Source organism: Pongo pygmaeus, chromosome 18 (genome assembly GCF_028885625.2).
Source record: "Pongo pygmaeus isolate AG05252 chromosome 18, NHGRI_mPonPyg2-v2.0_pri, whole genome shotgun sequence".
NCBI lineage: Eukaryota > Metazoa > Chordata > Mammalia > Primates > Hominidae > Pongo > Pongo pygmaeus.
Genome location: NC_072391.2, coordinates 4,464,071 through 4,479,082, shown reverse-complemented (window position 1 = coordinate 4,479,082; position 15,012 = coordinate 4,464,071). Strand labels below are relative to the sequence as shown.

Below are 15,012 nucleotides of genomic sequence, written 5' to 3'. Positions count from 1 at the left end.
CCCCATCTCTACTAAAATACAAAAATTAGGCTGGGCACAGTAGTGGTTCACGCCTGTAATCCCAGCAGTTTGAGAGGCCGAGGTGAGCGGATCACTTGAGGTCAGGAGTTTGAGACCAGCCTGGCCAACATGGTGAAACCCCATCTCTACTAAAACTACAAAAATTAGCCGGGCATGGTGGCGAATGCCAGTAACTGTGGTCCCAGCTACTGCTGAGGCTGAGGCAGGAGAATCACTTGCACCCAGGAGGTGGAGGTTGCAGTGAGCTGAGATTGCGCCACTGCACTCCAGCCTGGGTGACAGGGCGACACTCCATCTTAAAAAAAAATAAAAAAATAAATAAAAAATAAAAAATGAAAGTAGTTACATTTAGTAGAAGTCACACTTTCTGATTTTTGGTTTTGCGTGTTTCCTACACGCAAATGCATAGTTTCCTACCCACCACTATGATCAAGATATGATAAAAAAAAAAAAAACAAAAACAGGCTGGGTGCGGTGGCTCATGCCCGTAATTCCAGCACTTTGGGAGGCCAAGGTGGGCGGATCACCTGAGGTCGGGAGTTCGACAGCAGCCTGACCAACATGGAGAAATCTTGTCTCTACTAAAAATACAAAATTAACCGGGCGTGGTGGCACATGCCTGTAATTCCAGCTACTCGGGAGGCTAAGGCACGAGAATCGCTTGAACCCAGGAGGCGGAGGTTGCGGTGAGCCGAGATCGCGCCATTGGACTCCAGCCTGGGCAACAAGAGCGAAACTGTCTCAAAAATAAATAAATAGATAAATAATAAGTAAAACCAAAGCAAAATAAAAAAGATATGAATTAGTTCCTTCATTTCCAATGCCCCCCATGCCTCTTGGTGGTCAACCCAGCCCCTAGGAGCCACTGATCTATGTTGTTATAGTCTTACCTGTGACAACATGTCATATAAATGGGATAACCCAGCCTTTTGAGCCTGGCTTCTTTGCACACTGCGGCCAATTTTCTCTTGCTGAGATTATCCAGCTAAATTTACATAGGATCTGGCCCGGCACAGCGACCCCTTTCGGCCAGGTGCGAAACGGCAGGCCCGACAGTCCCCACGCAGCTCCTAAGAGGATCAACAGAGGGCGCAGTGCGCCTGGAACGCCCAGCCTCTGCGAAAGCGGAGGCTCCTCTCTCGGTCCCTGCGGGACAGCTCAGTTCTCATAGGCCAGAGGCGTGGCTTGGGGGCGGGCCAGGGGAATCCCACCTCCCGCTGTATGCTCAAGCGCGCCCGGGGATGGTAGGCGGTCTCACCCGCAGGCGGCGGAAGTCAGGGGCGTGGCTGCGGCCCCGCCGCTTCCTGGACTCGCCCCGCCCGTCCCCTCGTTGCGCATGTTCCCAGACGCCTCAGGCTATGGCGCGCGCGCTCCCGCCAGCACGCTCGTCTGGCCCCGCCCCCACGCCTGGCGCCCGCGCGCTCTCACGCACGATCTGCTCCGGGACTCCTTCAGCGCGCTGCCTGCCTGCCCAGGGCCTTCCCGGAGAGCAGGTGACGGCGGCCTCCGGGCACGGAGCTCGCGCTGACGAAAGGTTCTGGAAGCCGCCGTAAAAAGTAATCAAGAAACGGGTGACAGGACTTTTCGTAAGACATTTAATTTTTACCCAAAGTATCCGAAACACTGCCGTGTCAACCTGAGTGCGATGGGAGACGCCCGGCCCCAAGGAGCTGCTCGTCTTTCTGCCGAGTCCCGGGTCAGACCCGCGGAGGAGGAGACCGCCGCGGCGGAGCGCGGACCTGACGTTTTTGTGAAGCACAGGGGGCGTGGGAGGGACCGGATCAATGCAGCACTCAACAAAACCTGTTTTATTTAAAAGAGTCTTGCTGTGTCGCCCAGGCTGGAGTGCAGTGGCGCCATCTCTGCTCACTGCAGCCTCCACCTTCCGGGCTCAAGCGAGCCTCCCGCCTCAGCCTCCTGAGTAGCTGGGATTGCAGGCATGCGCCACCACGCCCGGTTAATTTTGTACTTATAGTAGAGACGGGGTTTCTCCATGTTGGTCAGGCTGATCTCGAACTCCCGACCTCAGGGGCTCCACCCGCCTTGGCCTCCCAAAGTTCTGGGATTACAGGCGTGAGCCACCTCTCCGGGGCCAAAAGCCTTTTATTGGCGTACTGGGTAACACATTCAGAAGAGGGTGCATAACTTAGGCGCTCCGTGAATTTTCGCAAACTGAACATACACCCATGTAGCCAACACCCCCAGCAAGCCCCAGAATCCCCTCATGCTTGCTTTCTGCCACTATCAAGCAGTTTGCTTTCTTTCAGATTTTTAAGTTTTGAAATAATTATCGAAATGTACAGGGAGAAGCCTGGGTTGGTAGTTCTAACCTGTAGTCTCAGCTACTAGAGAGGCTGAAGGGGGAAGATGGCTTTAGCCCTGGATTTCTAGACTAGCCTGGACAACATAGCAAGACCTCATCTCTATTTTTTTTTGAGACAGAGCCTCGCTCTGTCACCCAGGCTGGAGTGCAGTGGACCTCCGCCTCCCGGGTTCCAGTGATTCTTCTGCTTCAGCCTCCCGAGTTATTTGGGATTACAGGTGTGCGCCACCACGCCCAGCTAATTTTTTTGTATTTTTAGTAGAGACGGGTTTCACCATGTTGGCCAGGCTGGTCTTAAACTTCTGACTTCAGGTGATCTGCCCGTCTTGGCCTCCCAAAGTGCTGGGATTACAGACGTGAGCCACTGCTCTTGGCCTCTTTTTTTTTTTTTTTTTTTTTAAAGAGATGTATAGGGAGATCACCCAGTATCCCTCAGTGTTAACATCTTGCATAGCTACAGTTAGCATAGAAACCAGGTAATTGACATTGGTACTGTACATGGGACTTACTCAGATTTACCCGTTTTTTAATGTTTTATGTGTATGTGTATGTAATTCTCTATTCTCTACCATTTTTGTGAGAGTTCCAGTTGCGTATTGTCAGATTTATCATTATTTAGGTATTCTGGTAGGTGTATGGTGGAATCTCACCATAGTTTTCATTTCTTCTCTTTTTTTAAAAAATAGGAACAAGGTCTCACCATGCTGCCCAAGCTGGTCTGAAAATTCTTGTCCTCAGGCAGTCCTCCTACCTCGGCCTCCCAAAGATCTGAGATTACAGGCGTGAGCCACCACACCTGGCCTTGGTTTTAATTCCTATCACAGTATATTAGTTTTCTCTGTTGTGTATTGATTGATTGAGACAGGGTCTCGCTCTGTTGCCCAGGCTGGAGTGCAGGGGCATGGTCCCAGCTCACTGCAACCGCCACCTCTTGGGTTCAAGTGATTCTCATATCTCAGCCTCCCGAGTAACAGGGACCACAGGTGTGTGCCACAATGCCTGGCTATTTTTTTTTTTTTTTCTTGAGATGGAGTTTCACTGTTGTTGTCCAGGCTGGAGTGCAGTGGAACGATCTCAGCTCACTGCAACCTCTGCCTCCTGGGTTCAAATGATTCTTCTGCCTCAACCTCCCGAGTCGCTGGGATTACAAGCGCCCGCCACCACGCCCAGCTAATTTTTGTTTAGTAGAAACGGGGTTTCACCATGTTGGCCTGGCTGGTCTCGAACTCCTGACCTCAGGTGATCCACCCGCCTCGGCCTCCCAAAGTTGTGGGATTACAGGCGTGAGCCACCGTGCCTGGCCTAATTTTTCAATTTTTTAGTGGAGATAGGGTTTCACCATGTTGGCCGGGCTGGAGTTTTGCCTGTTCTAGAAGCTTTTATCAGTCATACAACACATAAGTTCTTTTTGTCTAGCTTCTTTTGCTCAACACAATGTCTCTGAGATTTATTTATGTTTTTATGTAAACATAAATGTTCATTTTTCTTGCTAAGTACTATTCCATTGTATGAATAGACCACAGTTTGTTTATCCATTCACCTAGTGGTGGACATATTTATTTATTTATTTATTTATTTATTTATTTTTGAGACGGAGTCTTGCTCTGTCGCCCAGGCTGGAGTGCAATAGCTCAATCTCGGCTCACTGCAGCCTCTGCCTCCCAGGTTCAAGCCGTTCTCCTGTCTCAGCCTCCCGAGTAGCTGGGATTACAGGCACGCACCACCACACCCTGCTAATTTTTGTATTTTTGGTAGAGACAGGGTTTCAGCATGTTGGTCAGGCTGGTCTTGAACTCCTGGCTTCGTGATCCGTCCACCTCAGCCTCCCAAAGTGCTGGGATTACAGGCATAAGCCACCGCACCTGGCCCATGGTGGACATTTATGTTGTTTCCAACTTAGGGCTATTATAACTAGATTTTAGTAGCTACCATCCCCCAAATGCATGGTACCAATTTTCCCTCCTACCAACAGCATGTAAGGTGACAGTTCAGGAGAAGTGTCCTAAGCATGTGTCATGGACCCTCCTTGGGGGGTGATTTCTTTGAGGCGGGGCCGGGCATTCTTGGTTCTCTGTGGCCTCCCCTGCCCTATTTTTTTTTTTTTTTTTGAGATGACGTTTAACTTTTGTCCCCCGGGCTGGAGTGCAGTAGTGCTATCCTGGCTCACTGCAACCTCTGCCTCCCGGGTTCAAGCGATCCTCCTGCCTCAGCCTCCCGAATAACTGGGATTACAGGCATGCGCCACCGTGCCCAGCTAATTTTTGTATTTTTAGTAGAGACGGGATTTTGCCATGTTGGCCAGGCTGGTCTCCAACTCCTGGCCTCAACTGATCCACCCGCCTTGGCCTCCTGAAGTGCTGGGATTATAGGCGTAAGCTACCGCGCCTGGCTGGTCCCCTGCCTTATTTTAAGAGTCTCTATTAGGGATAAGCTTCATGGAAAATGTATGTCTGCTCTAAGAATGTTCTCAAGTGTCATTACCTTGCACTGTATCTGTTTCCTCTTTACGAGGATTCTCAGAAGAAATTCTTGCCGAGTCTCAATAGTTGAAATAATTTCACTCCTCCCAAGCATTTGGTTTGCTTTTATTTTAAGGACAGTGAATTGGGCAGGTGGTCAAGTTACACACATGTGAGGGACTGAAATATATGGTGTCACTTTTTCCCATTAGTCTTACGAATGGTTCCATATTGTGTGCCTTCCTGTTTTTCTTCCACTAGTACTTCCAGTTCGTGCTTTCTTGCTATATTTTATAGAGAAAGGCCATCTCTATGTCTTTCTGGTACTGGGTGGGTTACAATAAAAACATGCCTTTGGTGCCATGATTTGGGGGTGTCTTTGGCCGTGCAGCAGAGCGATGCCCCAGCTCTGCTAGATGTTTGAAGGGCTATTGAGTGGAAGAGAGGTCCCTTCCTGTGACCTTGGCCTCCTTATCGGTTGACTAACTGGCCCCAGGCCAGTATGTAAAGCACATGCAAATCCTCAGCCTCTTGGAGCCAGCTGGCCATGCTGTCCTTAGCTTCAGATTTTTTTGTGTCTCCACCCTCTTCCCCCTCCATCCTAGTCCATCCTCCTGTCCTTTCTTGAACCAGCTGTCTGTCTGTGCTTTCCTTGATGCTGTAAGGCCTTGTAGCGTTTGTCATTTTCACTCTGTTGAGTTGTCCGGCTTGGCCTCCCTTGCCCTGCAGGTCCTGGGCAGGGATGGCGTTATATCATCCTCTGCCTTGGTCTCCTTTCTCCTCTTGCCCTGCTGAGTTGCAAGTTTCTTCTGTTGATTGACAAGAACCTGTGCTGACAGAGGAGGGGATAGGACTAGGGGCTGCGGCAGGACCAGCTCTAAATCTGGCAGCTGTAGAAAGGAATGAGTTCCCCAAAGCAGCTCCTCTCACCACACTCCTGATTGAGAAAAAAAGGAGCTGGCCGGGCATGGTGGCTCACACCTATAATCCCAGCACTTTGGGAGGCCAAGGCAGGTGGATCACCCAAGGTCAGGAGTTCAAGACCAGCCTGGCCAACATGGCGAAACTCCGTCTCTATTAAAAATACAAAAATTAGCTGGGCATGGTTGTGCGTGCCTGTAATCCCAGCTACTAGGGGGGCTGAGGCAGGAGGATCGCTTGAACCTGGGAGGTGGAGGTTGCAGTGAGCCGAGATCGTGCCACTGCACTCCAGCCTGGGCAACAGAGCGAGACTCCATCTCAAAACAACAACGACAACAACAACAACAAAAGCTGGTCGTGGTGGCTCACGCCTGTAATCCTAGTACTTTGGGAGGCTGAGGCAGGCAGATTGCCTGAGCTCAGGAGTTCGAGACCAGCCTGGGCAACACGGTGAAACCCCGTCTCTACCAAAATACAAAAAATCTGTAGTCATAGCTACTCAGGGGGCTGAGGCAGGAGAATTGCCTGAACCCTGGAGGTGGAGCTTGCAGTGAGCCGAGATCACGCCACTGCACTCCAGCTTGAGCGACAGAGCAAGACTCTGTCTCCAAAAAAAAAATAAATAAATAAAAATAAATAAATAAAAAATTAGGAGCTAAGAATGACAGCTGCAAAGTTGCCTGAATTAGGGGGCCCAAGTCAAGTTTTCCCCAGGGTGCCGGCTGTCTTGGTGGATGGCCTCAATAAATAGGCAGGTGATCTCTGCAGGTTGCAGGGGTTGCAGGTGCCACACACATGAGAGATTAGTCTGTTGATACACATTTATTATCTCTCCTATTGTCTCCTGCCTTGTGGGAGATGTAGACAGTGCTCTGAACGTTCTGGTTGCAAAGAGAATTGACAAAACTCTGCTGTTCTCCAGCCTGACCAACATGATGGAACCCCATCTAAAAATACAAAACAATTAGCTGGACTGTAGTGGTGTGCGCCTGTAATCCCAGCTACTCAGGAGGCTGAGGCAGGAGAATTGCTTGAATCCAGGAGGTGGAGGTTTCAGTGAGCTGAGATCACGCCATTGCACTCCGGCCTGGGCAACAGAGTGAGACCCTGTATCTGCTGTTCTCTTGTAGGAGAAGGAGATGTCAGGTATAAGGGTTAGCAGGGGGTGGCTTGGTTGCGATCAGGAGAGAGGTGGTGCTCATTCTCCGTGGGATCCTTGTGGTGCATGTCCCTGGCTTTTTTTTTTTTTTTTTGTTTGAGATGGAGTCTCACTCTGTCACCCAGGCTGGAGTGCAGAGGCACGATACTTGGCTTACTCGGCTCTGCCTCCTGGGTTCATGCATTTCTCCTGCCTCAGCCTCCTGAGTAGCTGGGATTACAGGTGTGCACCACCACGCCTGGCTAACTTTGGTATTTTTAGTAGAGATGGGGTTTCTCCATGTTGGCCAGGCTGGTCTCAAACTCCTGACCTCAAGTGCCGCGGTTTGCCACGGTTACCACGGGACTAAACGAAGGGGGACGAATGTAGAAATGAAAACTTAAAACAAAAGAAACGGTTTTAAAGGAAGGGGCCAGGGGAAGAAGAAGAGCGCTCCCTGTTTCTAGTGAGCAAGCGCAGCTGCCTTGAGCCTCTACCACCCTTCATATTCATTGGGTAGAAAGAGCAGGGAGGAGGAGGTAACAATTAGTCAGCTGCTTGATTGATCACAGGTTCACATTATCTCATTACAAGAAACACTTGTGCCTGGGTCGTGACTGCCCTCAGCATTCCTTCTGGGTGGCAGACGCAGTTTGTCAGTTTGCCAGCATCCTGCTTTCATGAGAACAGTTTGCTGTTTACTCATGTAGCCTCCAGTGGTATACTGAGTTGATCATGACTCTCACTCTTTCGGCCTGCAACACTCAAGTGATCCACCTGCCTCGGCCGCCCAAAGTGTTGGGATTACAGGCGTGAGCCACCGCGCCTGGCCTGTTCCTGGCTTCTGGCCGAAAGTTGAGACTTAGAAGTTGGGAGGAGACCTGGAGCACTGTGGCTAGTTCTAGGCCCTACAGTCTTCAGAACAGCAGAGCTGTAGCTCTCTGGTAGTGAGCTCTCTGTTGCTGGGAGTATTCAGAGGCTGGATGGCTGGTGGTTAAGGGATTTCTGCTTGGGTGGGAATTTGGGTCCCTGTAAGACAGATAACTTGTGATTTCTAAGATAAATGGGACAATATTTCAATGAGGGTTACATGTTAATGCTGGGTCAGTCTTGAGTACCAAATGGATTCAGAGGCCTGAATTGTCTTGTTCAATCTGATTTTCCTAGCCCCTCGAGGAACCGTTTGAGGTGTGGCATGATATAACAAGTCAGCTGCCAAAGAGGGACTGAGCCACAGGAAGTGCGTGCCCAGAACGGTAAAGGGGCTGTAGCCTTTCTTATCATCTTCACTCCCCATCCCCACCATCACCTGCTCTTCATGCTTTGTGATAATTCAGTGAGCTCATACTCATGACCTGTGTCCTGCAGCATGTGGGTTACAACTCAATGAAATGTTAAAATATCTACCCCTCTAGCATCTCCCATGTCCGTCACAGCAGTTCTATGAGGCCGGCTGCCCTGTTTGACAACTGAGGTCCGTGTCTTCCCCAGGATCACAGACGTGTGGCTGTGAGCCCTGCCCCAGGGATTTTCTCCATTAGAGAAGAGGAGCACTTTGAGCTTTGAGAGGAGCAGCCCTCTGCGAGTGAAGCGGAAAAAAGGAAGCAGGCGAGGAGCCTCATGCAGACCCTCCCCCAAGACCCTTGCTGAAACGGCTGGGATGCGGCATGCAAAAGCTCTCCTTTCCTTCACATCTTCTGGCTTTCCAAGAGTCCCTGCCCACCCAGATGCCCGCTGGCAGATGCAGCCTCATCTCAAGGACGCTGCTTGCTGGATAAATCCCTCACCACCCTAGAGACAGCCCACATTCCTGAGACAAGGATGCGGGCCAGGCTTGATGCAGGTAAGCGCCTCCCGCAGAAACCAGTGAGGCCGGAATTCCGGAGGAAATGGTGTAGGGACAGAGGCGGAGGGCCTCCAGGAGGCACCAGCCCTAGGGTCTTCCCTAGAATCAGACTAAGCACAAGCAGGGAGGGAAAGCACTTGAGCAGTGCCCCTCCCTGCATACCTGGCCTCTGCTGGAACCCATGCAGGGACAGGACACTTCTTTATCAGCCGTCCTGTTCCTCTCCTGGGCAGCTTCAACCTGAACATCCTCCTTTACCTTGAGCTAAAATGGGTTTCTTGTCGCCCTTGCCCATCAAACCTGGCCTTGCCCTCAGGAACCACACAAGACAAGCCTAATACTTTCTTCTTGTGGCAACACTTCAGCAATTGAGACCTGGCTGTCAGGTCCTCCAAATAAACATTCGTGACTGTGACGTTGACTTGCCGCTTCTGGGGACCTCTTCTCATTTGATTGGAGGAAGTTTTTCAGGGTTAAACCTACTTCTTTCCCCCCAGAAACTCTTCTTGTCAGGCTCACGCCTATAATCCTGGCACTTTGGGAGGCCAAGGCAGGAGGATTGTTTGAGACCAGCCTGGGCAACGTGGGTAGACTTTGTTGCTACAAAAAGAAAAAGAAAAAATGGCCAGGTGTATAGTCCCAGCCACTTGGAGGCTGAGGTGGGAGGTTTGCTTGAGCCCAGGAGGTCGAGGCTGCAGTGAGCTATGATTGTGCCACTGCACTCTAGCCTGGGCAACAGAATGAGGCCCTGTCTCAAAAAAAAAAAAAAAAAAAAGATTAAGAAGCTCCTCACATATTTCTCCCTGGAGCATGTGCTCCCAGGCTCAAATCCACAGCAGCCTTGTTACACACATGTCATCCCCTGGCCCCAAGATATTGCACCACCTTCCCCTTTCTAGCTCTGAACCCCCACATGAAGCAGCCAGACGTAGGAAAACCCAGATTCATAAAGCACTGATATGGGTGATCCTTTACCAAGGGATTTTCTGCTTTACAAAGTAATTCACCAAATGATTTCCCTAGAGTATGGGCAGAGATCTGCAAACTACAGCTTGGAACCAGCCTGCTGCCTCTTTTTTATAATAAAGTTTTATCAGGATGCATCCACATCCATTCATCTCTGTGTTGCCAGCTGCTCTAGCTACACAGGCAGAGTGGAAGAGTTGCAGATGGCCAACAAAACCTAAACTATTTACTGCCTGGCCCCTTACAGAAGCAGCTGGCAGACCCTGGCTCCAGGGCATCAGAAATGGGACCATTGGAAAGGGGTAGCTGGGCTACATGGTTTTTCTCCTGCCTCACGTCTTGTTCTCAAACACATTTCCTCCCCAGTCATCTGAGGAATGTCAGTCTGAGACAGTCAGGAGCAGGTGTGCCTAGCGATGCATGGCTTCTGAAAATGGGGCTGGGGACTTTTAGGCTGAGGGCTCTGGCAGCTTCTGTCTGAAGGCTGAGCTGAGCTGAGCTGAGCTGGGTATGGTGGCTCGCTCCTGTGGTCCCAGCTACTCAGGAGGCCGAGATGGGAGAATCACTTGAGCCTGGGAGGTTGAGAGGAGCCTGGGCAACACAGTGAGATCTCATCTTTATTTTAAAAATTTTTTATTTTTATTATTTTTTTAATTTTTAGGAGCAGAGGGTTAATAGGCAAAAGAAAGAGAAAGAAAGAGAGAGAGGAAAACAGCTGTCTCCAGTGAGAGAGGGGGGACTTCTGAAAGGAAAAGGCCACCAGCAGCGGATGCACCGGATTTTATAGTCAGGCTTGAGGAGGTGGTGTCTGATTTACATAGGGCGCACAGATTGGTTCAGTCAGGTATGATGTTTACATAGCGCTGGGGTGGGGGGAAGGGTGACCTCCTCTCTCTAATCTTATCATGCAAATGAACTTTCCCCTTGGCCAGCGCCATCTTTTCTGCTCCTTACTGTGCACGTGGCTGGCAGAGAAGGGAAGATGGAGCTGCCATTTTGAACATGATTGGCACAACTGCCTGCATCTATGTCTACAGCTCGATTTTACAGCCTACTCTTTGTTGGAAAGGAAAATGATTTGGGGCTGCTTTTCAGTAAAAGGAAAACCTTACTGAGGACTTCTGTATCCTCACTATCTAAGTAATTTCTTCTTAACTCCTGTATCATTCCCCACTCTGGAGTGGTAACCCTAACTGCTCTTAGGGGTTGTTTGATGATGACTCTTTCTGGCTACTTCATGCTTAAAAGGGGTATTGTGTGGGGAACAGAAGCTAAGGGCTCCTCCTGGGGTCGAGCTAAGGGTCCTCGGAAAAAAGGCATGTCCATGCGTGGTTCTGTCTGCAGCACCGTTTAGAGTTTGATTACTGTCAGCCATTCTGATGGGTTGTAACACTGGTTTGCCTCCACCAGATGTTGAGATAGTTTCCAGATTCCGGAGAAACAAGGCAGAGAGAAACCAACATGCTCCAAATTTTCTTCACAGGAGTATACCTTATTCAATTATTAAAGGCTGTAAATAGTTCACAATAAGTTTTCTTGACTCGTTTTGATGAGTGTTGTACCTTGGGATCCCAGATGAGGTTCCCAACATGAAGCAGCTACATTGTTTGGGGTAAATACCTGGGGTTCATTGTCTCACGCCAAGAAAATTTAGGACACAGACACACATGAGGAGTTTAGGAGCAGAGGTTTAATAGGCAAAAGAAAGAGAAAGAAAAACAGCTCCTTCCTTAGTGAGAGAGAGGGGACTTCCGACAGGAAAAGGCCCAAGACCTTGTCTTTGAAAAAGCAGTAGCTCATGCCTGTAATCGTAGTGCTTTGGGAGGTCTAGACAGGAAGATCGCTTGAGCCCAGGAGTTGGAGACCAGCCTGAGTGACATAGGAAGACCCTGTTTGTACAAACAAAAAAATTAGCCAGATGTGGTGCACACCTGTATTCCCAGCCCCTCGGAGATTGAGGTGAGAGGGTGGCTTGAGCCCAGGAGTTCAAGGCTGCAGTGAGCTATGATTGTGTCACTACTGCAGCTGGGGTGACAGAGAGAGACCCTGTCTCTTAAAAAAGATTAAAAAAAAAAAAAAAAAGTCAAGCGCCTACCAGATGCCTAATTCTTTTTTTTTTTTTTTTTGAGACAGAGTCTCGCTCTGTTGCCCAGGCTAGAGTCAGTGGTGCAATCTTGGCTCATGGCAACCTTCGCCTTCTGGGATCAAGTGGTTCTCCGGCCTCAGCCTCCTGAGGAGCTGGGATTACAGGCACCCGCCACCACACCTGGTAATTTTTGTATTTTTAGTGGAGATGGGGTTTCACCATGTTGGCCAGGCTGGTCTCAATCTCCTGACCTCAGGTGATCCACCTGCCTCGGCCTCCCAAAGTGCTGGGATTACAGGTATGAGCCACTACCTGGTCCTGATTTAGTTCCGTTCCTCCAAGGCTGGCTTCTACCTCTTCCCCACACAGTGACACCATACCCCGACCAGACAAGCAAGTGCCTGCTTTCCCTTGGCTTCTTAAAACTGGCTCTCTGGGCCGTCTACAAAAAATTTTTAAAAATTAGTACAGCATGGTGGGACTATTGTCCTAGCTACTTGGGAGGCTGAGTTGGAGGATTGATTGAGCCTGGGAGGTCGAGTGCAGTGAGCGATGATTGTGCCACTGCAGTCCAGCCTGGGTGACAGAGTGAGATCCTCTATCAAAAACAAACAAACAAAAAAGCACTTTGCAGAGGTGACTGAATGTTCTGGAACCCCTGGGCCATTGGAAATGGATATCTGTTGCTCCATCCTCCAGATTACACCACAGCCTCAGCTTGTGTCTCAGCGTGCCCCTCTCCCTCTGGTCTGTGCTCTCTCTCTTCTAGAGGCTGGGAAGGTTGTTCCAGGGCTGCAGCCTTGGACCTCAGAGGTCACATGTTGCGGGTTTGCCGTAGCTGATCACTCTCTAGCATGTGGATCAGTGGCTGTTAAATAGGATTTCTTTTGCGTGGCCTTACAACTTCCTCCTTCCAGTGCAGGCGTGTCAAGGTCCTTAACCTGCCCAGACTTCAGGTCAAGTTATCGCAAGTTCTGGGAAGGCTGAGATTCCCAGCTCCACCGCCTGAGCCCAAGGGATGCTCCATTTTATGCCTGTCACCCACGCCCTGTGACCCATGTCATGTGATCCTAGGGCTGCAGGGGTTGGGGGGAAGAGAATCCAGCCACAGCCCTGCCTTCTGGGGCCTGGCAGCTGGGACAGCAGTGGCGCAGCCTGAGCCTCTGCACAGCCTTCTGGGGTCTGGGCTTCTTCCCCATCACGCCCTCCTAGTTGCCCTGGTGACTGTGTGACCCCTCTCCTCCCTCCACCGCCTGCTGCCACGGCCGGCCGTATAAATAGAGGCGAGGAGCAGCTGGGCTCTCTTGGCAGTCACCATGAAGGCGCTGGTCCTGCTCGGCTGCCTCCTGGCCTCGCTCCTGTTCTCAGGACAAGCAGGTAGGGCCCCTCCCAGCATGACCCAGCCCAGACTGCACCCCGACGCTTCCTTCAAGGTTTTCTGTCTACCATGGGTGGGGTAGGGGGTCGGGGCTGACGGCAAACCCTGGCTCTTGGCTGGTGTCTTCTTACCCTTCTCTTTTCCCCGGGCCTGGGGCCTCAGAGAAAGAGCTGGGTGCTGCTGAGAAGCAGTGCAGTTGCGGGGCTCTCAGGGAGGCCAGAGGAAGTGGGAATGGCAAACAGAGCTAGGGTCAGAGAGGAGTCTGGCCAGTGGATGTGGGAAAGAGGGCCCTCAAAGTCAAGACGGGGGAGCCTCTGAGACGGACAAAATAGCACAGTCTGGGAGCTGGAGGTCGTTGAGGTGACCCTCCCACCTGGTGGGAGATAAGGCGGAGGCCCCACTCGGGCAAGAGACCTGGGTTTGGGTGGACAGAGGGGGATACAGTGGGCAAAGGTGGGGACCGTTTTGGGAGCAGTGAGATAGAAGTGGAGTTGGTTTGGGATAAGATCGGAAATAGAGTTGGCGGTTGGGCTGGAAACAGAATTGGATGCAATTCAGAAGAGGAACGGGGCCCGTTCTGGAGTAGAGCCTCTGCTCAGGGTGGGGACTTCCATCAGAAAAGGGGCTTGGCTCTGTGTGCTGAGGCTTCCCTTTGATATCTCAGCACTTTGGGTAGCAGAGCTGGTGGCTTGGGTTGCAGCATGGGGGTTATCTATAGGCTGTGGAGGAGATGCCAGATTGTTTTGCCACCTCTCTTGTTGCTAAGGTTCCTGAGGCCAGGTTCCCCTGGGGAATGCTTTTAGGGAGGTGCTCTGGAGATCCCCCTAGGATCCGGACTGCCCACCGAGTCTTTTCATGACTCGGCAGTCTTCCCCCCAGCTGGGCTCTGAGTCTAGGTCCGTACCTGGGACTGGAGAGGCCCAGAGTGCAGCCTCTCAGGTCTTTGAGGTTGAATAGGGGGTTGCAGGGGCACAGTCCCTGCAAGGAGAGCAGGCAGTGCGTGGGAACAAAAGCTATTTCTCGCGGACTCAAGATGTAAGGTGGGGGGCTCCGGCCACTGCATGTGCTGCTGGGCCCTGCCCTTGTCTGTCCTTGAGTTAATTTGGGCTCTGCAGGGCTGCAGCGGCTTGAGTGCTGAGTATTCCAGGCGGCTGTCAGGCGGCTAAGTATGGAAACAGCCGCGTAATTGGATCCGGAGCCCCAAGCCACTGCCACCCTCTCCCTTCGTGGCCCCTCCTCTGCTGCCCCCCAGCCCCAGCTGCTGGGCTGCTACACGCTGGGCCCCAGGAATTTTTGGCCTTTTAGGGACATCCTTTATCTTTCCTCCCACCGAGGGAACTGGCCATCTGGAATGTTCTGCAGGCCTCGCTGGGGGCTCTTGTCGTGGGGAAAGGACGCCGGCAGGTGCTTGTGCAAAGGTCCCTTCTGTCTGCTGTCTTTCCTTCCTCAGTCCCACAGCATGTGTCTGCCCCTGGCCCAACCTCTGGCGTAAAGCTTCCCTCTCTCCTTGCTCCTGCTCAGCGCTTGGGCTGTGGGTTTCATCCACCGTGGTGGATTTTATCAGGACTCTGCCCCACTGTGGACTGTATACCCCAGAAGAGGCTTCCTCCTGCATCCACCGGCAGGTTCTAACCCACAAGGTGGCTTCCTCACGCCCCCATCATGACAGTCCTTCCTACTAGGTGATTCCCCCCTCAGAATTGTGCCACCCCGGTAAATACCGCTCCACCCAAAGGTCACATCTTGGCTCCTGGCCTCTTTCCCTCATCTCTCCGCTGTGTACTAACTTCCCTCCCTATCATGCTTGCTCCTTGGCTGGGTGGCAGCAGATATTCTCGCTCAGCACTCCCATCTGCTTCCTCGGCCGGGGACCC

At 51.4% G+C, this 15,012-nt stretch overlaps 1 protein-coding gene across 5 annotated transcripts in view; it reads left to right on the top strand.

The window, feature by feature from the left end:
- The first annotated feature begins 1,415 nt into the window (after positions 1-1,415).
- Positions 1,416-15,012, top strand: part of SRL (sarcalumenin) — a 66,227-nt gene continuing 52,630 nt past the window's right edge. The window contains exons 1-3 of one of the 5 annotated variants that reach the window (XM_054455753.2): positions 1,416-1,607; positions 8,030-8,118; positions 8,278-8,705. In XM_054455753.2, coding sequence (XP_054311728.1) covers positions 8,684-8,705 — 22 coding nt within the window. In that variant the 5' untranslated portion in view covers positions 1,416-1,607; positions 8,030-8,118; positions 8,278-8,683. Of the gene's footprint in view, positions 2,821-8,029; positions 8,119-8,277; positions 9,563-12,878; positions 13,138-15,012 lie in introns of those variants that run through there. The other 4 variants (XR_010124455.1, XR_010124454.1, XM_054455752.2 and 1 more) reach the window with 4 other exon arrangements.